Below are 27,302 nucleotides of genomic sequence, written 5' to 3'. Positions count from 1 at the left end.
ATTGAGAATCACTGGTATAAAATTGTATACTAAACCATACTGAATTATATATTACATCAGGTGAATGGGCCACCTGGCCTGGGATCTTGTCTCCAATAGGTATCAGCTGTTTGCACCTCTCTCTGAATATCTGCTGGGGGAGTGTATCACAGGGAATTTTCTTCCTACTATTGTGTAATTAGTGTCTTGCTCACTCCCTCTCTGCAGCTTTTATCCCATGCAGTTTAACTGCCAGTCTCATTCTTATTCATAGAAACATCTAGTTACTTTAAAAGATTAAATGTTCTTTGTTTACAACTGAGGGATGTTGAATCTCAAGGGACTGCTGTGCCCAGTGCCTCTTCCGCAGGGAAGCATAAATCATCTTCACCAGTTTCACTAGTGTTCATGCTGTTAATGGGCTAGAATGTTATTTCCTTCTAAGACAGTGACATCCTGCCTTGTGTGCTCTTTGGAGTAGCCCTTTGCTCTGCTTCCAAGTGTGCACCTCTTTTTTTTTTTTGGTATTGTTCTCACCAGTCCTATCATATTAAGTTAGTTGCCCAAGTGAGGTTGGGGAGAAACATACAGATGAAAGGGTATAGGGTCTTGAAGAACCACAGGGCTGGTCTACACTAGGGGAGGGGATCGATCTAAGATACACAACTTCAGCTACGTGAATAACGTAGCTGAAGTTGAAGTATCTTAGATTTACCTACCGTCCTCACGGCGCGGGCTCGATGTTCGCGGCTCCCCGTCGACTCTGCTACCGCCGTTAGTGTTGGTGGAGTTCCGGAGTCGACAGGAGCGCGTTCGGGGATCGATATATCACGTCTAGATGAGACACGATATTGATCCCTGAGAAATCGATTGCTACCCGCCGATACGACGGGTAGTTAAGACGTAGCCAGTTACAGTAAGCAACCAATTATTCTTTGTCTTGGCAAAAGTGAGTTAGAGTTCAGTGTGGGAGAAATGGCAAGATCCACTCACGTGGGCGAAAGAGGTGGTAGAGTATGTCAAGTAAAACTGACATTGCCCATCTTTGTGCCCCTTTTTCTGTTGCTTAGGTTCAGCACAGAGCTGAAAAGACCTGCACTAACTATGGGGGAAAGGAGAAACAAACACCTAAACTTTTTTTTCAGGTACTTCAAAACTAAAGTTGACTAGCTCAAACCGATTAGTTTTAAAACGAGCATATTGGTACAGGGTAGCACTATTAAGAATATTGACATTGGTTGTGTGAAGGTACTGTATAGGTGAAAGGTTTCATCTGAACGTGTCCGGCTGCTTTGAGACTGAGCATAATGTGACTTACACTTCAATAGTTATGTGGTGGCTTTTCATAATTTGTCTCTCTTTTGCAGATACCTTGCAGGTGGGAAGAGCACCCATGGACTGGCTGTACTAGGCCCAGAGAATCCACACATTGCCAAAGATCCATCCTGGGTCAAACGATAATATTTATCATCATTGATAACGTTTGTTACTGAAAATGGCTTAAAAGAAATAAAACAAGCCAATTCACAAGTGACTAAGGCACATTAGAATTTTTAATTTTCCTGCTAAGGTCCTAGTGAAAGGTCATTACAACTTCTGTATTCTACATGCAGCAAGCCACTCAAATGTCTTTCCTCAAAGAAATTAACTCTGCTAAAGAAGGTTCATCTCTACAACTGCATTGTATTTAAGAATGAAAACTATTTGTTCATCTATGGCTAAAGCAACTCTTCAGTTCCTCTATAAGTATTAACTGCGGTGGCACAAAAATATGGATTTTAATAACTTCTAAATATACAAATTTTTTAAAAACCAAGCTAAGACTTGAATTTTAAAATGTGGTTTAGCTTAAATCATGTTTTCTTAATATCCGTATTTTTAAACCTCCACTGTTGGGCATAAACAGATTTGTTACACCTACATGGGTACTTCGTAAGTCTTTCCGAGTGTGTTGAGTTTTCCATAAAGTTGTGCAAAACTTAGAATACAATGTAACAAGAATAGTTATGGAGAAGCTGTCTATCTGCTGGATCAAAACATGTCCTTTATACAACTCATGGCTAATAATTGATAGCTACAGGAAGGCAAAAAGGTGGTTTTATTCATAACAGGGCTATTTTAATGGAACTCCTCCTGTGTGACCTTGGGCCAGTTGTTGTTCCTCCCAGTAGTGAATGGAATTTTCAGGGGGCTGTTTTTGTCCTTTGTTTACCTTTTGGCTAAGTTTCCACAGCTCAATGTTGAGACAATCACGATTGTGTTATGCAGAAAAAACTGCTGGGTCAACCATTGTGGTTATAACCTGGTCTCAAATGTTTCAGCTGATCACAGAAAACAGTCCTTGGTCCTGGGTGTGACTGAGGGTTTTCCTATTGTCTGAGGTTAGTTAGCATGACCTCTAGGGGTATGTCTACACTACAGCTTGGAGTGAGCCTCTCAGCATGTTTCACTTCAGCTAGCATGCTAAATGTAAGAGCGCGGCCATTGCAGCTCGGCCTAGCTAACCAGTTTTGGACTCAGGTGACTAGCCTGAGCCTCTGCCAGAGCAGCTACATCCATACTATTTTTAGTGTTAGATCTCGTGAAGTTAATGTGAGTCTTATCTCTCTCCGTGCTGGGAGACATGCTTCCTGCTGCAGTGTAGTCTTACCCTAAGGGTGTATCTATGCAGCAGCTTGAAAAGTGTACTTCCCAGCTCAGTTCAACTTACTTGCACTAGGTTGGCTATAGCTCCTAATAAAGGCAGTGTAGCCATGGTGGTTCAGGCTAGCTGCCTGAGTACATACCCAGAGTCAGGCAGAATCCTGCTTGGGTAGGTAGGTAGAGCCACCAGCCATTTCACAATGGCCACACTGCTATTTTTACCAGAGTAGCTGGAGCCAAGCTACCATGAGCTGGGAATTACATCTCCCAGCTGCCATGTAGACATAACCAAAAGGACACACAGAGGAGGTTAACAGCCATCTTCACAGGGTTAACAGCTTTAGTATTGCCTTTAAGAGTAATTTTTAGTGTTACTTCCTCTTGGGGGAGGTGTGGGGTAGTTCAAATTAATGCAGCTTCATTGTGCAGATGCAGTACAGAAGAATCTGCAGACGCCCTGCTCTTAATCCCTCCCCGTTTTACAAGTGGAGAAAGCAGTTATTTGCCTCCCTTTAGAATGCAAATAAAAGTTGCTCCTACTTTCTACAGTGGTGTTCTCCTGTCAGTTGTAATGTGTTAGTTTTTAGAGAACGTGAAGTCACACAGGTGGTTTGCAACAATAATTTTATTCCACTTTGGATACATAAATTCACTAACTTGACACAAAACTAGCCTTCTACATATATTCTGAATATAGACTCTACCTCTGAGATAAAGTGCACTAGATGAATGACTTATCACACTGAGTGCATAGAATTGTGTTAAACTTAAGGATCAGGCTGGTAATTGGTATTTTGTAAGTTAGATGCTAGGGTTTGCTTTAAACCTAGGATAATACTGGGCAAGGAACCTGATGTTTGCATTTCTGAATTCACATAAAGTGCTGGTACAATAATTTAAATGTTACAAACAAAGCTGTAATCAGTATTCTAAAGCACTGTTACGCACAACATAGGTCTATTACAACTTCAACTAAAATAATGGTCTCTTAGATGGCTCCAGTTTCTGCTTCTTTTGGGCTGTGCCTAGCTACATGCTCTAGTTGACCTGAATCGGAAACATCATAGCTAGTCTTGTATTTGGCCAGAATTTTCATCAGAGGTCGAAGTTTCAGCCACCACTGTTCCTTAGGAATTCTGTGCCTGTGCAGAAGATGGGGAGGGAGGGAAAAAAAGTCAAAACTAATCTGTGTAAATGATCCCACTGATGTTATCCTTAAGAACCAAATTCACTATTAAAGTTGGCTTCGTTCAAATTCTAAGCAGTTTTATAAGGGCAGTTCTTATCAGCATTATTAACAACCAGCTCTGCTGCATTCAATAATTCTTAAGTTCATTTTTGTGTGCATAATGCTGCCATCTATGCTCATTGACAGGAATGTAGTTGGATGCATTTGCTTTTTAGTTTAACAATTTTTTGGAGAGCGGTTGTGGCAGATAGTAAGTGATTATCTTGACCTCCATGTATATCTCCAGCTAGCCTCAAAACATGCAAGAATTCCATCTCCTCTCCATCTTGCTATTTTGCTGCCTAACCCTCCTATCTCAGCAAGCTCTAAGCAATTTATTATTTCTATTGCAGCAAGACATAAGGGCCTGTGCGAAGATAATTGCTGTCCTAGAGAACTCAGGCTAACAATTAAACAAAATTCGACAGATTCATAAAAAGTCAGATGTGAGAAGGTTGGGGAGCACAAGATGCTAATAGAGGTGGCTGAGTATGCATAAATTAGTTGTGACACTGGTCTCACTAGGCACAAGGGGTTACCACCCTAAACAATACCAGACAGTGATTTGCAGGCATTGCAGCAAAAACAGGTTGTGAGGAGGGATTTAAGAGGATACAGCAGTAGCTTTGAATTCTTACGGGAGCTCTTCTCAAGCAAAAGGAGCAGCCTGGAGAAAGCATGCAGTCGCTTGTGGGAAAAGTAGATGAGGGAGTGATCATACGCCTAGCAACAGCAGGAGCCAATGTTGAAAGGTAGTTTGGGGCTATCTGGTGAAGTTAGTGCCTGACGTGCAGCAGGGATGAAAAAGGAGGATTGGAAGTTGTACTCATCTGGTCCCACAGAGCCGCCTTCACTTACACAAAATCTGCTTGATCCTTAAGCTCAACCACAGGTTGGAAAAGAAGATTGCGTCTGCGCATACCTAGCAAGCAAACGGAGTCCTCGGTGTTGGCAAACACTTTTCCTATGAACAATAATAACGCAATGTTATTTTCTTTGGGGGAAAATTACCCCTTTCCTTGTAATAAACAAATGGATGTAGGAGTGAGGCTCTGGTAAGAGTTTTAATTTCGTTGAGTTACTGAAGTCTTAAAGTAAACGATAGCAGCACCTGCATTAGTTGTTTAACAGTGTCAGGGAAACCTCCACTGTATTGTGATTTATTAGTTTTAATGATTAAGCAGTAAAGATGCAATGTACTTAACTACTAATCAAATGAGTGATGCAGCCTTAACTTCCAACTTCAAATTAGATTTATTATAGTCAATATTGCTTCATGAAGCTGATGAAATAAATCCCAAAGAAGTCATATTACCTTCATCTGTGTCCCATGCAGCCACCAAGAAATAAAACAAAAAAAGGAAGAATATGTGTAACTATAAAACTATCAATTTCTATAGGCATTAAAAAAACTAGTTAGACTAGCAAATTATAGAAAAACAAATACAGGACAACCCTTGTTTAAGGTATCAAACTTTCTTCAGGAGCCATTTTCTTGTCACTGCTACCTAGAAACATATTAACAATATTGGATAACAAAGGCTGGGTAAGTTGGTAAGACAGGAAGAACTACATTATTCCATTACTGTATTTAAAGACTCCACAAATGTGTTGAAGGGCTAGAGAGGCTGGCTTTTCTGGAGTTAACACAAAAGGAAGAGAAAGATGGTAAATATCCATAAATATTTCTGCACCTCTTCGGTATGTTTCTCTTAGTTTCTTTGAGATCCACTGTACAGCTTTTGCAGAGATTTTTGTCCCAAAGTTCCTGTCAAATGGGGAAGGTGCTCCACCCTGTCGAAGTTTAAAATGTAATTAGAGATTAGTTGCAATTTTTCACCAAGCAGGAGCATTATTTTGTTTTTCCATTCCACCAATCATCTCTGTTCTATGGCTGCTGTGCCTCTTTCATCCTCCTCTTTCCCCCAATTTTTTTTAAACACACACCCGTGCTTTACCTTAGCCCCAGAATTCCCAGTGTGGGGGTCCTGAGGGGACTTTGCCTGGACAGTTTGAGATACTGGCCCCAATTCCACAGTCTGTGCATAAAGACATGCTTAATTCCCATTAAAGTCAATGGGACTCAGTTACACATACCCCACCCTTTCTCCCCTTCAGCAAAGTACTTATTTGCATGTACTTTCTACCTCACTATTGTGAGGTGCTGCTGTAGAGCACTGCCTGAAGGATGTTTGCTATTGGAGTAACATGGCATGATACAACTTCCAGCAGTAGAGAGAGAGCTGGAAAAGCAATATACACACAAGGAGAGAAGCAAATAAAGGGTAGAATAAAGAACAGGCAAGGGAGCGAGCAAACAAGCCAGGCCAGGCCAGTGCTTCAGGGGCACTAGCACTGTTGCGCCACAAGGCAAAGGCTGTAATCAAGAGACCTCTAGCCTATATCATCCAGCTGCTCCCAAGTGGATGCATTTATAACACTGTTACCAAGCAGACACTAGGGGCTTTAGATCGTCTACGGCAGGGATCAGCAACCTTTGGCCCGCGGCCTGTCAGGGAAACCCTCTGGTGGGCCGGGATGGTTTATTTATCTGCCGCATCCACAGGTTCATCCGATCGCGGCTCCCACTGGCCACCGTTCACTGCTCCAGGCCAATGGGGGTTGCGAGAAGCGTCCAACAGCACATCCCTTTTTCCTGGAATGGCAAATTGCGGCCAGTGGGAGCTGTGATCAGCTGAACCTGCGGACACTGCAGGTAAACAAACCATCCCGGCCGGCCAGCAGATTTCCCTGACGGGCCACATGCCAAAGGTTGCTGATCCCTAGTCTATGGGAACGTAGAACTTGACAAAATACAAATGGTACAGAAATTAGCCTTTATTCCAGCTGTCAAAACAGAGCTCTTAACTGGATCTAACTGTATGCTTTTCATGTGAAAGCAGATTCTACTGTTATTTCTATGTATAACCTGTTTTGGGTGCATTTACTGACATTCTTAGCACTTAGTTCTAAATACACTAAAGGCAAGTGGGAACAGTGTTAGTACTTCAAATATATAATGTACTTAGATACAAGGCAGGGAAGCTGTTGTATAATTTTGGCACTGGGTTAGGACTTCAAACAGAATCTGAAGCTTTAAAGCTGGAATTAAAACTTGATATTCAATCACTGCTAGAGAGGGAGCCAGGGTCTCTCATTAAACACCCTTTCCCCTAGACCTGCCCTGCTTCCCACTATGTTCCCTAGTTGCTTATCCTTGTGCCCTCATGCACTCTCATACTGCTGTTGGCTGACTAGTGCCCTATCTGGGTGCGTGGGATGCACTAGCTAGAAGTGCTGTATAGGGCAGAGCCAATCATAGCCACCCTATTCTTCACTATTTCCCCTTTCCTCCAAAAGGAAAAAGTGTTCTCTAGGAACCAAATTTCTCTTCCAGGGGTGAGATGCTCCTGAACTGGCAGCTGCAAGGAGGTCTTGTAAGAGGCAGTGAGCGGGCTACTAGAAAACAATAGCATCTTTTTTTAAAATAGGGATGGGGGGGAACAAAAAAGGTGACAGTAAAAGAGGGAATCTGCTGCAATTTCCTTCTGCAAAACTAAATTACCCCCCTTCCAACCCTCCAAAATGGGTTGGGAGTTGGTAGTAACAATGAAGGAAACCCTCAGTACCATTCATTTTGTCTAAAGCAGTGGTGGGCAACATGTGGCTCCAATTGGCCAGGAATGGTGACCACGGCCACTGGGAGCTGCAGGTGGCCACGCAAATGGAAACAAACCGTCTCGCGATTTGCCAGCAGATTACCCTGATGGGCCACACACAGTGCATGGGCTGCAGGTTGCTCACCACTGGTCTAAAGGGTAAAGAGTGGATGCAAGAAGGACGACTTGTGTGTAATCCTGGAATGGTGACGGCAGTTCACATACACTAAATAAATCCTGCTGCTGTATACAGAAGGAAGTTCGTAACTTTATTTACCTGCTGCATGTGGCCCAATACATTCTTCCTGCAATCGAAGACACCTTTTCCTTCCTCAGAATATAGCTGGTAGATAAAGTCAGTTGTGTAATTCTCATTGCTGTTCTCATTCCTATAACAAGACAAAAATAACCCCACAACAACACTGTCAGGCCAGTTAAAAACCACATTATTAACTACCTGACCTTTACAGAGGCACAGTCACTGATGGAGGGGACATGTCACACCCCTGACAACTCTGTTATCCTCTTGCCCTCAATGAGTGGCAAGTTGTGTATTTTCACCTTCCTCCTCCCTCTCCAACTCTCCCACAGGTTTATTTTTATACACGGTTGTGTCTCTGCTCTGCCACAAACCAGTACTTAGAACGTCTGAGCTTCCTGTATTACTGCAGGGATCTGAGCAGCTGCTGAACTGTAACCTGTTCTCCAACACTGCCGCTGCCCTAGGCTATGCAAACTTGAGGTCCCCCACCCCTTCACCTGTTCTTTTTAATGTCTGAGCATATCTGAACTAAGTGAAGGGGGTAGGTGAATGCATTTGGTGATCTCCTCTTATAACTGATTATCGCCACGGAGGCAGAGAAGTGATGCCCATGAAAGAGGTGGAGGTCACAGACTGACAAAGGCTGGGCAAGCTAGGAAGAAAGATGTGATTTTTAAACATGTTAAGTAACATGTGAGAGCCCTTGCGTAGACAAGGCAATTTTGAATGTTAACGCTTGTTAGTCTTATCTACATTAGGATTTTGACGTGATATTAGTGAACATATTTTAAAACACCTTGTTTTTCCTAGGCAAGATAAGGACAAACTGCTGGGCTAAAGAGGGCATTTGCTCCAGTATCAGACCTTAACCAATAATAGCTACAGAAGAAATGATGGACACTCTGGATTTCAGACTAGTAGATTTTATAAATTCTCACTTGTTCCCAACATCTGCCATGCTGATCAGCAATTGCCTGAGAAACTCTAGAACCCTTTTGTTGGAAAATGTCCAGTACTTGATAACTACATGTCTCATAACAGTTATTTACAGGCTTTCCTTGCAACTTCAGAACTATGATTGGTTGTGTTCACTTGTGGAAGAGTTCCAAAGGGTTAACCTGCAAGACAGTAACTGAACCTTCTTGAACTTTTACTTACAGAGCGTGGCCTCGGCCTGAGATTGAGGAGGTGGAGGGTTTTGAAAAATGGATTGATAAAATGAATGGTGACTAAGTTTTGGTGTCACATAGGAGGGTACAGAGGGAGATGATGTCTGGACCAGTAAAGATACGTTGAAATCTTTCTATAAATCAAGCCGCAGCATCATAAAAAAATTAAAGCATCCAGCTTGTCTGCAGCACTAGACAGACAGAGCTGCTCCTAACATCCCGTTGGCCACTTTTGCAAGAGAGACCAGAATCCTCTCTAAAGGGGCAAACAACTAGTTCAAAAACATTGTCACAGGGCACTAAGGTTAAAGCAGGGTGAATGCTAGTCAACTTGTAATTGACACAGGAAACTTTTATTCAGTTGCGTGGCTTAGCTTGCTATGGTCTCCAGTACAACATGTAGTCTAAGGAACCAGGATGGAATTTACCCATTTGCAGAGGGCCATCTGTGTTCCTGGGTCCTGTGTTCTACTTTATATGTATTCTGAGGGCTAAATAGCACTTCAGAGATGCACAGGTCTTGTGCTGTCTCTGTGCACAGAGGGGAATTTCACCCTTAGTAAAATAAATGATGAGACCTCTGTGCAGCCTCCTTATAACACTTTGTGCAGCACTTGGAAGAACTCAAATCATTAACAGGATGTGAAGAGTTAAAATGGGACTGGATGTGGAACCTTTGATTTTAACAGATTTTAAACCTGCTTCTAAGAGCTGCTTTTTCTTCCACTGAGAATCCCTTCTTCTATGACTAACTAAATAGAGCCTGTTCATGGATTTTAAATAGCAGTGAGAGTTGCAAAACATTACTCATTTAATTAAACTGCACCATCAAAATGACCTTTGCTTACCTCAGCACTAGACCACGCTGAATGCTGGTTTTCATCTTTTCGGTCAAATGCTCCACATTAGCCTAGAAACAGAGTCACACAAAGCATCCTAAAACAAATGTGATGATCATTGCCTCCTCCACCAAGAGAATTTCTATAAAGGATTCCAGGTTCACAGCAATACTTAAGAAATCCCTTCTGTAATGTGAAAATCCAACTGACCAATAATTTTTTTGGCTTCCGGGACAAAGTCTAATGGGTGAGTCCTGGTTTAAAATTAACCTCTTTTCCCCACACCCACCAACAACTTTTAGCTTCTTCATGTCTCTAGACAACAGTGTTATTTCAACAGGCTGTTTAGGTCACTTGCATGTCACTGATACAGCACCTACTGGACTTTATTTACACAGTAACACACTAGTTGCCAGACTGGATCAGGCCCCAGATCCATCCCATCTAGTGTCCCACCTGTAACAAAGGCCAGCACCAGATGCATCAGAAGAATGTGTAAGAACTCAATAATAGGCAGATGTGGGATAATCTGCTCCTCCCATTGGGGCTCATCCTGGTCTCTGATAATTAAGAGATTGGGTCTGGAGCATGAAGGCTTATATCCCTGCCAAAATCTGTAATAATTAATACTAACAATGCTGGATATTCCTGATACCCAATTCTTTTATTTTTTATTCTTATTAAATTCTTAGCGTCAACAACTCCCTGTGGTCAGGGGTTCCACAGTTTAAGTATACATTGTGTGAAAAAGTATTTCCTTTTACCCTTTTTTTATTTGCCTTTTCATTTTGCTCCAGTTCCATCCAATCACTGTGTACTAATAATCAGATTGTAAAAGAATAAATATGTAATTGTTCTACCTAATGGTGCTGTGGTGACTTGATGTTTCAATTTTTGGCCATCAGCAGTCAGTGCTTGATGCCATGAATGAGGAGTGTCTGGCTGCAAGTGCTACTACAAAATATATTAACACTGGCATAATATTCCAATTCTCTGGGGTGGTGTCACGTACGCATTTAAAAGTAGCCACTTATTGTTGCAGGCTAAGATACCCTTTTGGAACAGGAGCCAACCAACTACACCAACACAATGTACATATTAAATGCGATATACACATACAATACTTTGAAAGTCTCTATAAAAATGAGACAGACGTTATTTCAGTAAGATTGAGCTGCATACCTGGAGTTCTCGAATATCAAACTTCTCTTCAAAGATATAAGCAGCATCCGCCCCTGCAGCAAGGCCCCCCATATTGGCCAGGTAACCACAGTAGCCACCCATTGTCTCAATGATGAACACACGACGCTTGGTCCCACTGGCTGACTGTTTGATGCGATCGCATGTCTAACCAAAGCACAGAACATTAGTGACTTACGCAAACATGAACAGGCTCTCAACTGTGATATTTACCATATGTTATGTGATTCTTTATCACAATTATAAGATTACTGAACTGTATTACTATGTGTGTGTGTATATCTATATCTATAGTAATACACATTATATGCACATACACACTCATGTCAGTTGTTAATTCTGGAAGAAAATATTTCTTTCAGGTCACATCTTGGACCCTATATTCAAAATTTGGTGTTTTGGTAATGTTACGTTTGCTTGTGTTATCCTACCATCTGGCTGCTTTCTGAAAATGTTAAAGGAGAAATTAATCTCATGGCACATTCTTATTCTTAAAGCTTTGGAGCAGTTATATTGGAGTTTTAAAGAGATATAAAAATGGAGTTTGCTTTCTGATGTGGGCATATATCCAAATTTAGCCAGTCTCTACTTTTACTGTGCACATGACTGAAGAAACCACCTTTGATATGGAGAGGTTTTAAGTACACTTCCTTCTTTACAATTTGAATTTACGAGGCTGAAGTCCTAGGTTTCTATTGATCCACAATTTGCTTATCCAGAGGCTTACTCATGCAAATTTCCATGATGTGGCAGCAACAGAACCAATTTCTCCTACTTCATGTCCATAAACACATACTGATTACGGGATACTGACCTCAAACCACATCTTACCCATTCGTAGATAAAAAAAAAAGTTGCTCACTATGAGGAAATCTGTTGGCTTACATGAAGCATAGGGGGTGATGATTTACAGCAAATTCTATCAGAGCTGCTTGTGAGTAGCTTAAATAAGCCTCCACGAAAATAAATTTCAAAAAGCTGACAGCTCTGATCAGAGGACTAAAGAGAAAACCCCAAAATAGCAGCAGATCAAGTCTAAGAGTATTTGAAAAATAATTGCCCTAAACTCAAAAACCTTTCCTTGAGTGCAAATAGAATTTTGCAAATGTGGTTTGTGGGCCCAGCTGAATTAAGAGGAAGCAGATGAGTGCAAGGCTCTGGCAAATTCAAGATCATGACGTTCTTGCCCTTTATTAACAACTTATTTAGAAGGAAACATAAAAACAGCCCTCAGACCTCTGGTGAGTTTTTGAACGAGTAACTATGGATGCAGTTCTACATTTGATGTTCTTCCATTCTGCTTGTGGACTAATTTTTCCAAATACAGTCTTAGTATCATTTATTTTTTGATATATAAAGACAGGTTCTGAGCCTGATATTTGCATTAAATACCTACTTACCAGAGCACAAAACAAATAAAGTTTAAACTGGTAAATGGGAAAGCCTAAAAAATTAAAAAGTCATAAGCATTTAACATTATCATAAATTACAGCATTTAGCGCACGAATAACGATATTATATATTTATGTATATTTACTTTAGTTCAGCTACCAGAGCTATAACATATTATATATATATATATATATATATCCATAATGATCAAACAGATTGATCTAAACATGCTATCCCGTATTCTTTAAAAAAAAAAAAACAAGCGGCAGCTCCAGAACAAAATACAGCACATATTAGTTCAGATCATGCACTTCATCAGTGTGTTACACTGGCAACCCCTTTCTTTCTATCTTGATTCCTAACTGTGCCCATACTGTGGTCTCCAGTCTTTCCTCACTGAGTACAGCACAGTGTAAGCTCTCAATGTACAATAAACAGCAGCATACTTGTAGCCAACCCCTGCTGCTTTCACGAATGGCAAGCTTATCATCACACCAGTTCTAACTCCCTGGAGACAATGCTTGGGAGTTCATGGGGAGTAAGTGTCTACATTATGACATCACTAAGGAAATCCTGGCTTTTAGGTGCTGGGGAAGTAAACAATAGGCCAGGCTGTCCAAAAATGACTTGGTTGCCAAACTTGAGATACCTCAAAAGGGCCTGCTGTTCAGAAGGTGGGAGCTCAACACTTTCTGAAAATCTGCCCTGTCCCTCCTTTCCCCTCTTGACATTTCAAATTGAACATCTAATACTCAGGGGATCGCAAATCATTAATTGGATTTGATAATCATGGCCTTATTTTTATAAACATTGGTTATTTTTATTTTTATTATAGGTACCAGATGACAGAACAAGGAGTAATGGTCTCAAATTGCAGTGGGGGAGGTTTAGGTAGGATTTTAAGAAAAACTTTTTCACTAGGAGGGTGGTGAAGCACTGGAATGGGTTACCTAGGGAGGTGGTAGAATCTCCATCCTTAGAGGTTTTTAAGATCAGGTTGACAAAGTCCTGGCTGGGATGATTTAGTTGGGAATTGGTCCTGCTTTGAGCAGGGGGTTGGACTAGATGACCTCCCGAGGTCCCTTTCAACCCTGATATTCTATGATTCTATGATCTGGTGATCATGCTCTGGGCTCATTTCCCATTCTCTCACTCTCGAGATAACTGGGGCATGATAAACTGCTTCATCCTGGATCTGTCACTGAACAGTGACTGCCCACCTGCAAAATACCGTTGCCTCTAAAGGGAGGCTCGTCCAGTCGGATGGTGGTTGCGGCACAGGGGCCCTTACTATTCAATCAGAAGCTTGACAAAGAAACGACAGGGTGAGGTTCTGAGGCTTGTGTTATGCAGGAGGTCTTATTAGATGGTCATTATGGTCCTTTCTGGCCTTACAATCCACAAATAAAAATTATTTGTGGGGAAAAAAACTAAGTTTCCCAGGTTCTAGCAGGGATAGATTTTGGATCTATTGAAGGTTGTATAATACCATCCTGAGAAGTATTTAGGCGCTATATTATCTAGTATCTACCTCTAAATACTAAAAATAATGAATCTGAACTTTACAGCAAACTGCAGTATGAGGCACTAAACATGGAAAAACAGGTCAAATCTTGTAGCAAAGCATTTTGAATGTTTTTACTGTGCTGATGTCTGGATTTCCATCCGCTAAGTCTCTTGTACATTGTTTTATCTGTGTCCCATTAACTGGCTGGATCGTTAGTTTTTAAATTGGGCTGTCATTAAAAAATTAAATTAAATTAAAATCTAATCACAATTAATTAAAAAGATTAATCACAGTTAAATTGCACAGTTAAAATCGTATAGAATACCATTTATTTAGAAAGTTTGGATGTTTTTACTACCATTTTTCAAATATATTGATTTCAATTACAATACAGGACATAAGGTACAGTGCTAACTTTATATTTATTTTTTATTACAAATATTTGCACTGTAAAAAACAAAAGAAATAGTTTTTTCAATCACCTAATACACATAGTATAGTGCAATCTCCTTTATCATGAAAGTTGAACATACAAAATGTGAATTATGTACAAAAACTGCATTTACAACAATAAAACAATGTAAAATTGTGCAGTCTACTCAGCACTATCGTCTTGTTCAGCCCAATTGCTCAGACAGAACAAGTTTGGTTTACATTTGTAGAGATTAATGCCTACCCACATCTTTTACAAGGTCAACCTGAAAGTGAGAATAGGCGTTCTCATGCTACTGTTGTAGCTGGCGTTGCAGGATATTTACAAGCCAGATGCGCTAAAGATTCATATGTCCCTTCATGCTTCAACCACCATCCTAGGGGATATGTTTCCATGCTGACGACAGGTTCTGCTTGATAACAATCCAAAGCAGTGCGTACTGACACGTTCATTTTCATTATCTGAGTCAGATGCCACCAGCAGAAGGCTGACTTTCTTTCTGGTGGTTTGGGTTCTGTAGTTTCCGCATTGCAGTGTTGCTCTATTAAGACTTCTAAAAGCATGCGCCACATCTCGTATCTCTCAGAGTTTGGAAGGCACTTCAGATTCTTAAATCTTGGGTTGAGCGCTGTAGCTATCTTTATATATATCACAACGGTACCTTCTTTGCGTTTTGTCACATCCGTAGTGAAAGTATTCTTAAAACATACAACATGTGCTGGGTCATCATTCAAGACTACTATTACATGAAATATATGGCAGAATGTGGGTAAAATAGAGACAGAGACATACAATTGTCCCCCAAGGAGTTCAGTCACAATTTTAATAATGCATTATTTTTTTTAATGAGCATCATCAGCATGGAAGCATGTCCTCCGGAATGGTGGCCAAAGCATGAAGAGGCATTCAAATGTTTAACATATCTGGCAAGTAAATACCTTGCAATGCCAGCTACATGAGTGCCATGAAAATGCCTGTTCTCACTTTCAGGTGACATTGTAAAGAAGTGGGCAGCATTATCTCCTGCAAATGTAAACAAACTGGTTTGTCTGAGCGATTGGCTGAACAAGAAGTAGGACTGAGTGGACTTGTAGGCTCTGAAGTTTTACATTGTTTTGAGTGCAGTTATGTAAAAAAAAAAATCTACATTTGTAAGTTGCACTTTTATGACAAAGAGATTGTACTACAGTACTTGTATGAGGTGAACTGAAAAATACTATTTCTTTTATCATTTTTACAATGTAAATATTTGTAGTAAAAATAATATATACTTTGGTTTTAATTACAACACAGAATATAATATATATGAAAGTGTAGAAAAACATCCAAAATATTTAATAAATTTCAATTGGTATTCTATTGTTTAACAGTATGATTTAAACTGCAATTAATCGTGATAAATCCTTTAAATCCTGATTTTTTTGGAGTTAATCGCATGAGTTGACTGCGATTATTCAACAACCCTATTTTTAATCCTTTCACACCAGAATCAGTGTTTCTCAGAATAATTTCTGCTGGCTGTGATGAACTGTCAGCACTAAGGAGTTAAAATTCTGTCATGAAGCTTTCAAAGAATGTGAAGCAAAGAATAACAATGTCTGTTTGCTTAAGCTGCTCTTTTAACTGCATGATCGCATATGCATCTGGGAAGCTGGGGAAAGGTTTTATTCCTCCTACTTTCCTATTACAGCACTTCTTCCAACATATAAAAGTCCTGAGTCTGCAAGCACTTACACACATTAATAACTGTATTCATGAGTAAAAGTAGTTACTGATAAGCATAAGCATTTTCAGGACTGAGTTCTCCCTTGGTATATAGGACATTATTTAGGGAAGAAGCACTTCTATCGTAGTATACTAGTTAATAATGCTTATCTGATATTTTCAGAGGCAGATCCTCAGCTGGCATAAATTGTCATCTGAGGATCTGGCAAAGTGTTTTATGAGGATATTACTATTCCTCGTTTATTGCTGAGGGGGACATACTAAGACAGGGTAAGTGACTTGCCCAAAGGCAAATACAATGTCAGTGTCAGAAGCAGAGTTAGAATGAGTTAGAACTCAGGGGCCAAATTCTGATAATCTTTTGCCACATGCTGCCTCTCCTAAGAATTCTGGTATTCAAAGAGCAACAGTACTCTACTGTCAATCTCAACCAAAGACACTGGTTCCAAGACAAATGGTGCAAACCCATGGAACTCAAGAGGATTACATGTGAACATAAGAATGGCCATACTGGGTCAGACTAAAGGTCCATCTAGCCCAGTATCCTGTCTACCGACAGTGGCCAATGCCAGGTGCCCCAGAGAGAGTGAACCTAACAGGCAATGATCAAGTGATCTCTCTCCTGCCATCCATCTCCAGCCTCTGACAAACAGAGACTAGGGACACCATTCCTTACCTATCCTGGTTAATAGCTATTAATGGACTTAACCTTCATGAATTTATCCAGTTCTTGTTTAAACGCTGTTATAATCCTAACCTTCACAACCTCCTCAGGCAAGGAGTTCCACAAGTTGACCGTGTGCTGTGTGAAGAGCTTCCTTTTATTTGTTTTAAACCTGCTGCCCATTCATTTGGTGGTCCCTAGTTCTTATATTATGGGAAGAAGTATATAACTTTTGCAAGACTGGACAAAATTTTCCTCATTTAGTTTTTACTGAGAGCAATAACACAGATGAAGCATTACTGAAAGCTATGCGGCCTACAATAAAAGGCAGTGGGATAGAAGCAACAACTGTTGGTATTTCTACATTGTCTGTGGCCATCTACCATTTATAACTTTTATTGTTGGTACTTCTCACGTTTTCAGTCTTTGCCAGGTGAATCCCTATTGAAGACTTTGGCCCCACTGATATCAGTCATGTTACCTGCTGTATGCAGAGTTAGATTCTGCTAATGCTGCCACCACTGGTGCCAATACAACAATGGGAGACTAGGGGAAATGTCATGGTAAGCAAGAACTAAGGGACAAATCCTGGTCTAATTGAAATTCATGACAAAATCTTCAGACACCAAATGACACACTAAAAATGTTCTATTTTTAAAGTGATGCTGAGGAGCCAGAATTGGAGAATAAAAGGATTCTGCACATTGTCTAATGGCAGAGCACACGTGTGTTTTATCTAATAAGAACAAGGATTACAGGCAACAAAGGACCCAAAGTCATCCCTGTGAACCACTGACTTCAAGGGGAGCTGGAGCAGGTCCATAATGTGCAAAGTGCATTATTTTGGTCATACAGCCCATTTTAAATCAAATTGTTGGCCATTTAAATGGAAACATGCACAACAGTAATCAGCAGTAGTATCTCAATGCTGATTGACTATAAAAGGAAGTGACATCACTGTAAGCCAAGCTTTGATGCATCCAACTTGTAAAATTTATTTTCTCATTATACAGTACTTTAAATGTTGCAGTCATTAGGCCTCAATTCAGCACAGCACTTAAGCATGTGCTTAACATTTAGCATACAACCAGTCCCAGTGAAGTGCTTCACGCTTTAAGCTTGGGCTTATGTGGTTTGCTAAACTGGGATCTTATTCTGTCATTGGTCCATTCCTTGGGTCATTTACCCCCACCCCCTTTTTTTTTTTTTTTTTTTTTTTTTTTTTTTTGAGGTGCATGGGTTTTTATTCTTTCATTTAAGTACAGCAAAGTAGTCCGAAGCAAATTATTTTAAACAAATTTTTTTATATAATTTATTCTTATTGCAAACATACAAAGGTTCTAAAAATTCATTGAAATAGTTACCCTAATGCCACTATCTAAATAATAGCCAACATAAATGATTTAATTTTAACTAGATTAATCTTCAATCAAGCTGGAAAATATTGATTACCTTCTGATCACGGGAGCTTAATATTTAAAACTACAATATTTTAGAAAACTAAATGTTTCAAGGTCTTGCTTGTATCACAACAAAGACAGACATTGCACAGTTTAATTTTCAAAAGGATATGCAGTCTTACCTCCACAATAGCATTCAGGGCAGTGTCAGCACCAATGCTAAGGTCGGTGCCTGGCACATTGTTGCTAATAGTAGCTGGCAACACACAGATAGGAATGCAAAACTCCTCAAAGCGAGCACGTGCCTCAGCTAATTGCAGACAACTTTCATAGGCCTGAAGCAGCAGTACAAGTATTATTAGCAATACACTCTTGCAAATGGATAGCAAATTATTATGCATTCAGCTAGTGGCTCCCTGCGTGTGATGGGAGGGTCGGCTTTCCATTGGCCCAACAAAATAAAATTGGTAATATTAAGGAGGGACAAAAAACAAGAGTTTCCTCTGAATACCACAACAGTGCACTGGGGTCGCATTGGCACAATGCTCTTCTGAAGAAAGAGCGGAAGGAAGTTAATGTGAGTTAGTACAGAGTGAAAATGAAATGTGGATAGGGCAGAGATCTGAAGCAGCTAAGCAGAAATGTAGGCAGCATGAGTGTACTAGAAATAAGTCACCTCAAAATAAGTTAAATGAACAAACACTATTCTATATACGGAATAGTTTAAGGGAAGGTAACTAGAAAAACACCTACACTCAGAAGAAAATGCTTGTGGATAGACTGCTATTATAGACGCTGCTTTTTTTAAGCTACTGCTTTGTCCTAGAAGGTGAAGACACACTTCTGTTACTGAAAGAAAAAATCATGAAAATATGGCCTGTGTTTTCCAAGTGTCTGCAAGAAGCATTTACATCAGGAGATACCAGTTTTTACGCATGCAACCTGGATAATTGTGCATAAAAATACAGGGATATTGCACAAGACCATATATTTTGCAGGAACATTTTAGAGGCTTTTTGAGCAATCTTTTGGGGATTTCATATCCTATATGATCAGGAGATACATGTACAGTGTGTCAGGTAGTCTGTGTGTTCTCACAGGCTAAGGAGTTCCTAGTACTCTTCTCTGTAGCAAAGGACTATGTAATGTGTAGCTGTTCTGACTAAGTGAGTGCACTAGTCCAATTCTTCTTCAATGTGCAGTAATCCTCAACACCCATTGTGTAGAGAGAATGTGAAAAATCCCTACATATTTAATGAACCTCCAAAGAAAATCCAAATCCTGTAGTACTTTTTCTTTTCACCAGTCTCACTCTCCCAGTGGGGAAAAGGGTGCACCGTGGGGTGGGAGTGGGAATAAAACACCCTATTGCTACATGAGAGGAGAGCTCTGCAGGCCAATCAGCCTGCCCTCACTAAAATCCATCAGATGTCTGTGTAGTGGTGGATTGTAGGCAGGAAATGGGAAGGGAAGAGGTGATCTACCTGGGACATTTCCAGGAGGGAAGATGGGGGATTAGAGTCGATGGGGAGGATCCACATGGCTTGGAGGTATGACGTGGTGGCAGGAGACTGAAGCGAAAATCTCACCTCCAACACTCCATCCCTGAGTATTTTGGAAATTTTACTTTCACTTACAGCTAAAACTGGGATTTGACTGATCCCAGTGTCACTTCTGGACTAAAATGCTGCCCAGTTATCGCTGCAGTGCTGAGACGTGCCACAGGCAGGAAAGAGGGGAATGGCATTTGTCTTTCAAGATCAGGCATTGGGAAGCCTTGGTGGGGGAACTTCACAGAATGGTCACTACCCCAGCCCAGCCAGGCTTCAAGTTTTTCCTTACACCAGAAAAAGATATACTGATTTGGGAACTGGTTTTGTTTAGTGAAACCTCAAAGCAGGTTGAACATCTGCAAAGCACTTACGAGGAGCACAGCTGCAGTTTTAGCCAGAGGCTTTGGGAAAGTGGTTCAGTTAGAGGGAGAACTGGAACAATTACTGGCACAACCATTTAGTTAGTCTGCAATGAAAGATACATTTTACTTGCATTAAATACTGCATCATTTCATTTGATGCGTTTTTAGCAAACACATGCGTGAACACTGTGCAGTAACCCAGGATCGCTACTGTCTGAAGACATGCAACAACTCAGCATCACTGTTGCAAAAAATCCCAAACAGTCACTTTATACAAAGGGTATATTTCACAGAGTCTATAAAGGGTCAAATAATTAACAGATGGTTTAATAAATGGTTAATCAATTGTTATAGATTGTATAACCATCTAGCCTAGAACACTGATTGCTCATGTCTGTAATATGCTTATAACATCTACGAATCAGTTCCAACCCTTTATAAATATATCCTTAATATAAAATGTGATCAAAGATACTGTATAAGAACATACAATAACTCAGCATCATTCCTCCTCTACCCAGCCCCCTTTTGCTGCTGTTTCTAGTTCTTTCCCCAACTCAATTAGATGGTTCACCCCTTACCTGTGCTGCTTTCCTGACAGGCTGTTTCTCCTCCCTCACACATGGCTGGTACTAGGCTGCTCCTCTCCAGCTTTTCCATTCTCCATGTGGCTGGCATCTTTCCTTCCCCCTCCCCTCTTACTCTGACTCCCATAGGGCTATGCCTGTGCAGCAAAAGCGTGCACAGGATAGCATGGATAACCAGAGCAGCAAAGGGAGTGCAGCACAGGCAGTTCAAGAACAGTACAGATTTTGGGTACAAATTTGGCTCACCAGACCGCTCTGAAGCCTGCACTGTGCTATCTTCACTGCTACTGTTACCTGCACTAGCTGGACTCAGACTAGCTCAGGTAGGCTAACCTGTGCACAGCTTTTTGCTGTGCAGACGTATCTTGAACTCTAGAATTCTTCCTGTCTCCTGCTCAGCTCTCTCTTTCTTTCTCTCTCTTAACCCCTCCAAAGCCCATCATGGTTTATGTCGTTTCCAATTATTTTTCCCCATCCTCTTACCAGGCTCTGTTAGCTATGAAGGGAGCTGTAAATTAGTTTCACTCTGTTCAATCAAATGCAGAGCTCCCTGCCTTCTGTAAAATCATGGTGCAGAATTTTCTCTGAAATCCTCCCCTGGCTAGAGAGATTTGTGCTGCAGAATCCAAGCTTTCATTTAAAAATGTAGCCTTTGGTGTTACAAAGAAAACAATTTGAAAACACTGACCAGCGTACACTTCCTGAGCGCTCTCCTCCTAAGTTTGCAGACAGCCTGAAACAATAGCCTTGAAAGGGCCGTCTCATTCACTTTCATAGATCGTTAACACTAAACATTTTAATTTAAATATCATCACCATATTAACAATCTAACGGATGATTTTTTTTTGCAGAAACTACCAGTTAACTTGCTTATCCCACAATCCTCAAATGTCTCCTACGCCCAGCTAGGTGCAAAAGTGCCAAATGCTACCTAGTCAGCAAACAAACCTCCACAAGTTTGCTCCAGATTATCTAGGCAATGTAGTTTATACAGTGTCACTACAAAAATCTTTGACATATCAAAAATGAAATATAGGGACAGCAGAAAATTAATTCAATGTAATATCAAAACGAACAACAGGACAAATTGTACTGAGCATAAGATTCACTTTTTAAATATGCGATTGATAAAAACCCTGCATTCTAAAATGCAAGTGAAACTGTCACAAAATTTCCAGGGTGCTATGCTAAAGAGCCTCAGAATCCAAGAATCTTGCTACACAATTTAGGTCCCATTGCTAAAGAGTGCACAGGCCTTTACTGGAACCTAACCACTCTTTTCTTTAGGTTGTAAATTCTTCAGAGCGAGGAGTCCTATTTTTTCGTAGTTCATCTTCTATTCCAGGGATCGCCAACCTTTGGCCCGCAGCCCATCAGGGCAGGGCCGGTGCTACCATTAAGGCAAACTAGGCAGTTGCCTAGGGTGCCAAGATTTGGGGGCGCCAAAAAGCGGTGCCCCCAATTTTTTTTATTTTTTTACAGCGGTTCCTCCCCAAGCACACAGTTGCTGCTCCACTTCTCCTGCCTCCCAGGCTTGCAGCACCAATCAGATGTTTGGCGCTGCAAGCCTGGGAGGAGAATTAGAGTAGGGCTGTGTGCTTGGGGAGGATGCGGAGCAGACGTGAGCTGGGGTGGGGAGGTGCTGCACGGCTCCAAGGGGAGGGGACCTTAGGGCAGGGAAGGAACTGCCGCTGGGGTGGGGCGCCTCAGGGTGGAGGGGGAGCAGGAAGTTGCACAGGGCTGCGGGGCGGGGGAGAGGGGGCACAAAAAGGTGGAAGTTTCGCCTAGGGCACAAAACTTCCTTGCACGGCCCTGCATCAGGGAAATCTGCTGGCAGGCTGGGACAGTGTGTTTACCTGCAGCATCTGCAGGTTCGGCTGATCGCAGCTCACACTGGTTCTGGTTCACCATTCCAGGCCAACAGGAGCTGTGGGAAGCGGCAGCCAGCACATCCCTCAGCCCATGCCACTTCCCGCAGCCCCCACTGGCCTGGAATGGTGAACCGCAGCCAGTGAGAGCTGCCATCGGTCGAATCTGCAGATCCTGCCGGTAAACAAACCATCCCAGCGCAACAGCAGATTTCCCTGATGGGACGCGTGCCAAAGGTTGCCAATCCCTGTTCTATTCAGTGCTCTCATGAATCCTCTCTAATTCAGAATTTCTGTATGTACATTAGTTGCAACCTATTAACTCTATAATATTTTCCCTGATTCCACTGAATGGGAAATAACTAAGTACTTTAAAAGATGTCGAAGCACCACTGGAAGATTATCAGTTGTCTGTATGGCGAGAAATACCCTGAACTACCCATGATTTAATGCTGGAGTTTAGTTACTTTGGGATTTAGTTGTGGTTAGGAGAGATATTTTACTTTTTTCTTACAGGCTTCATGACAATAAGTATCATCCTTGAACATATACAAACACATCTTGGGCAACACAAGGCATACAATGCAACAACTAACCAAAAATTACACTTGTTGTATGTACAGAGGACAATTTATCTGATTCTGAAAAATAAGAAGTCAGTATCCTATAATGGCATTTAAGATATTGCTTACATGCCTGAGTACTTTTCAGACATTCTAACACAGACAGCTAAAGTAACCAGCCACACTAAACTTCTTCAGGATCTCAGAAACCTGCCTATACACATACTAGAGGCCTCAATACACACTAGCAGATCACATACTTACCTTATTGCAAACTGAGAAAACTGACAAAGATTGACATTTAAGTGAGAAGAGTAGCAATAAAACAGTTGCTCTGAAACCCTACAACTAAGATTCAGGTCACTTTAGTGCTCATGAAAGATGCCAGACTGATAGCATTGGGAACTATGTCATATACTTATCCACAGAACAGGGACATCAGGAGTACAAGGACCATTAACTTCCCTACTAATGTGTTTTAATACTGTGCTAGAGGAATCACCTATAGGAGGAGTTCATTCTTCATGCCCGTGCAATATCTCTGCTCACTATTCTCACTTGCATGAACTGGAAGGAGACTCTCTATTTATTTAACAGGTCAATTAGCCATTACAGAGGCTAACGTCACTACTCAGTATTATTTGGATGACCTTAAAGTGAAAGGTTCTATGTCAGTGGTGGGCAAACTGTGGCCTGCGGGCTGCATGCAGCCTGTCAGGGTAATCCACTGGCAGGCTGAAAGACTGTGTTTACATTGACCATCCAGAGGCATGGCTACTCGCAGTTCCCAGTGGCCACCGTTCCCAGTCACTGGGTGCTGCGAGCAGCCAGACCTGCGGACGGTCAATGTAAACGCTGTCTCGCGGCCTGCCAGCGGATTACCCTGATGGGCTGATCTGTGTTCCATTACCAGTTCTCTGAGTGACCCACCATAGCTTCAGTTCAGATGCTCAGAGGGCAAAAGGCTTACACAGTTTATGAACTTTTGTAAAAGAAAAAAAGTCCTTTTTTTTTTTTTAAACAAAAGAATTTTAAAATAAAAGGTTATTTCTCTTCACAGCTGAATTGAATCTATGGCTTCCTGAACCATTACATTTTATATACATCTCAAAACACAATCTAGGAAGAAATAAAACACAAGAACTGGACAAAATTCTAGCCTTTTATTAGTAAAATGTATCAGCTTCCAAATAGATAAAGCGATTATATCAACATATACCTCTGCCTGATATCTAGTGATGTTACCTGAAATCTAAAATCTTTCCCAGTGTATTGCAAAATATTGCAGTGTGTCCTGCTCTGTGTGAAACAGTCTACAAACTCTATAAAGATGATAGTTAAGTAAATACAGAAAGCCCATGAAGAAAAGAAAAGCAGGCATCATGCATTACAGCATTATTTTACTTACCTTGATTTGCTGTCAATCTTTTTGGAATGGAGAATTTTATTTACCAGAACTGGAAACAAGGCCAACTTAGATATAACATGAACCATGTGTAAAGAATAAATTGAGAACTAAATTTTGATCAGTTGTTTACAGTCTGGACAAGGGCAATATTATACGGGAAAATAAACATCTAATAATGCATGAGGGTCTAATTTTGCTAAAAGTAAACAAAATGAACAGTTGACTTTTATATACAGGTAAGTTAATAAGTATATGGATGTAAAAAAATGATGTTAATGCTCTTGGAATTAAGAAACTTGAGAAATCCTTCAAACCTCTCAAAAATGTCAGATAAGGACTAAAATATTCAACAGTACCTAAGGGAATGTGTATACTCCAATGACATACCCACAGCTGGCCCGTATCAGCTGACTTGGGGTTGTGGGGCTCAGGCTGTGGAGCTCTAAAATTGACATGTTGATGTTTGGGCGCAGGCTCCAGCCTGAATGTGTATTTTACAGCCTCTCTCAGGCAGAGCCCCCTGAGCCCAAGTCAGTGATATGGGCCAGACCCAGGTGTTTTATTATAATACAGACCTATCCTAAGTGACTTGGAAGCTGAAGTCCCATTTTCAAAAGTGACTTGATAGTCACTATCTGTCACTGAAAGTCAGTGAGACTTATGTGCCTTTACACTTACAATTTTGGAAACGGGGCTAAAGGGCTGTTGAACATTTCTCCCTATAGCTGTAGCCCTGGATCAGGTTAAGGCCACAATCTTATAAAACAGGGGACAAAAGCTGGAAAGTGACACTTCAAGGTACACTAATTAAGTAAGCATGCTATGAAGGAGAGCTAGAATTCCTTCAAAATAAATCCAGAATAAAACAGGTGAGGCACTTTGGCCTTAAGAAAGATCCTCCTTAGTAGTCTGCAGTTTATGCAGACCTTTGCTTTAAATGTGGATTGTCTGTACAGATTAAACATGCTTTTTTCCAAATATGATTTTCTCTTTTCAAAACAGTTTTCAATTCGCTGTTAGTTTTTATCCAATGAGAAACAGAATCCTGGTTCAGAATGTATAAAAAGAAAATAGCTATATGTGGAGTAAAAACAATAAGATTTATTTTTCCTGACATTTCCAAAATGACTCCGATGAGATGTAAATTTATGTTTCTGACAACAAAATAAGTCTTCGTTTTAATAAGTGTCTCTATTTTCTGTCCAGTCAAGATTAGTTATTTTGGATAGAAACAGGTACATCTTTTTAGTTAACGATAATACAATAAAGTTCCCAAATTCTGAGTAGCTACCTCTTCCATCAGGATCAAGAAGAGCTATTGCAATGTATTTTTGAATCATTTAGTGAAAAAAATTTTTTTTTTTTTATTAAGAACATAAGACGGCCATACTGGGCCAGACCAATGATCCATCCAGCCCAATATCCTGTCTTCTGAAAGTGGCCAGTACGAGATGCTTCAGGGGGAATGAACAGAATAGGGCAATTTACTGAGTGATCTATCCCTGTCATCCAGTCCCAGCTTCTGTCAGTCAGAGGTTTAGGTACACCCAGAGCATGGGGTTGCATCCCTGACCATCTTGGCTAACAGCCATTCATAGTCCTATCCTCCATAAAGTTATCTAAATTCTTTTTTTCGACACAATTGTACTTTTGGCTTTCACAACATCCCCTGACCCATGAGTTCCACAGGTTGACTTGGTGCTGCGTGAAGAAGTACTTCTTTGTTTTAAATCTGCTCCTTATTAATTTCATTGAGTGACCCCTTGTTCCTGTGTTATGTGAAGGGGTAAATAACACTTTGTTATTCATTTTCTCCACACCAGTCACCATTTTATAGACCTCTATCATTATCCCACTTTAATTGTCTCTTTTCTAAGCTGAACAGTCCTACACTTTTTAAATCTCTTCTCCTCTAGAAGCTGTTCCATACCCCTAATAATTTGTGTTGCCCTTCTCTGTACTTTTTCCATATTCTAATACACCTCTACCACGCTATAACATGGTCTTAGGGAGTCAAAAAATTTAACCGTGTTATATCAAACTTGCTTCAATCAGCCAGAGTGTGCAGCTACACCCATCTGGTGTACTGCTTTACCGCGTTATATCCGAATTCGCGTTATATCGAGGTAGAGGTGTATATCTTTTTTGCGATGGGGCAACCAGAACTGCACACAGTATTCAAGGTATGGGAGTAGCATAGATTTATAGAATGGCATTATGATACTTTCTGTCTTATTATCTATCTCTTCTCTAGCGGTTCCTAACATCCTGTTAGGATTTTTGAGCAGATGTTTCCAGAGAACCATCCACAATGACGCCAAGATCTTTTTCTGCTATTTACCTCTCCCCATTGTGAAAACTTATTATTTATTCCTACCCTGTGTTTCCTATCTTTCAACAAGTTACTGATCCATTAAGAAGACTTTCCTTCTTATCCCATGATTGCTTACTTTGCCTAAGGGCCTTTGGTGATGGACCTTGTTAAAAGCTTTCTGAAAGCCCAAGTACACGACATCCTGCATCTCTCTTCTCCATATGGTTGTTGACCCCCTCAAATAATCCCAAAAGACTGGTGGTTCTTTCCTGACATATTGTGTTCATCTTTGTGTCTGATAATTCTATTCTTTATTAGAGTTCCTCAGATTTGTCACCTAAAAAGAGCTGCTCAGGTGTGGGAATCTCCCTCACATCTTTTGCAGTGAAAACCAATGCAAAGTAGAGCATTAGCAGAATACCTACTTATTGGAGAAACATCTGAGAAATAAAACCTAATCTTTGTAATATATAAGGACACCCTGAAACTGTTTATTTTAACTGGATGCTCTAGGGTGATGTAGAGAAGGGATTTCCTCTCCTACACT

General features: G+C 40.7%; 2 protein-coding genes across 6 annotated transcripts in view; one reads left to right on the top strand and one right to left on the bottom strand.

The window, feature by feature from the left end:
• The window catches only part of PITRM1 (pitrilysin metallopeptidase 1), a 49,352-nt gene extending 47,453 nt beyond the window's left edge, over positions 1-1,899 (top strand). The window contains exon 27 of the mRNA XM_075061936.1: positions 1,347-1,899. Coding sequence (XP_074918037.1) covers positions 1,347-1,440 — 94 coding nt within the window. The 3' untranslated portion in view covers positions 1,441-1,899. The remainder of the gene's footprint in view (positions 1-1,346) is intronic.
• Positions 1,900-3,229: 1,330 nt separating this feature from the next.
• The window catches only part of PFKP (phosphofructokinase, platelet), an 82,311-nt gene continuing 58,238 nt past the window's right edge, over positions 3,230-27,302 (bottom strand). For 2 of the 5 annotated variants that reach the window (XM_032765356.2, XM_032765327.2), the window contains 7 exons: positions 18,283-18,435; positions 10,962-11,126; positions 9,789-9,850; positions 7,787-7,898; positions 5,545-5,644; positions 4,709-4,814; positions 3,230-3,764 (listed from right to left, as the gene is read on the bottom strand). In XM_032765356.2, the coding sequence (XP_032621247.1) occupies positions 3,611-3,764; positions 4,709-4,814; positions 5,545-5,644; positions 7,787-7,898; positions 9,789-9,850; positions 10,962-11,126; positions 18,283-18,435 (852 nt within the window). In that variant the 3' untranslated portion in view covers positions 3,230-3,610. The remainder of the gene's footprint in view (positions 3,765-4,708; positions 4,815-5,544; positions 5,645-7,786; positions 7,899-9,788; positions 9,851-10,961; positions 11,127-18,282; positions 18,436-27,302) is intronic. The other 3 variants (XM_032765349.2, XM_032765320.2, XM_075062214.1) reach the window with 2 other exon arrangements.

Source organism: Chelonoidis abingdonii, chromosome 2 (genome assembly GCF_003597395.2).
Source record: "Chelonoidis abingdonii isolate Lonesome George chromosome 2, CheloAbing_2.0, whole genome shotgun sequence".
NCBI classification, from domain to species: Eukaryota; Metazoa; Chordata; order Testudines; family Testudinidae; genus Chelonoidis; species Chelonoidis abingdonii.
This window is presented reverse-complemented; position numbering and strand designations above follow the sequence as displayed.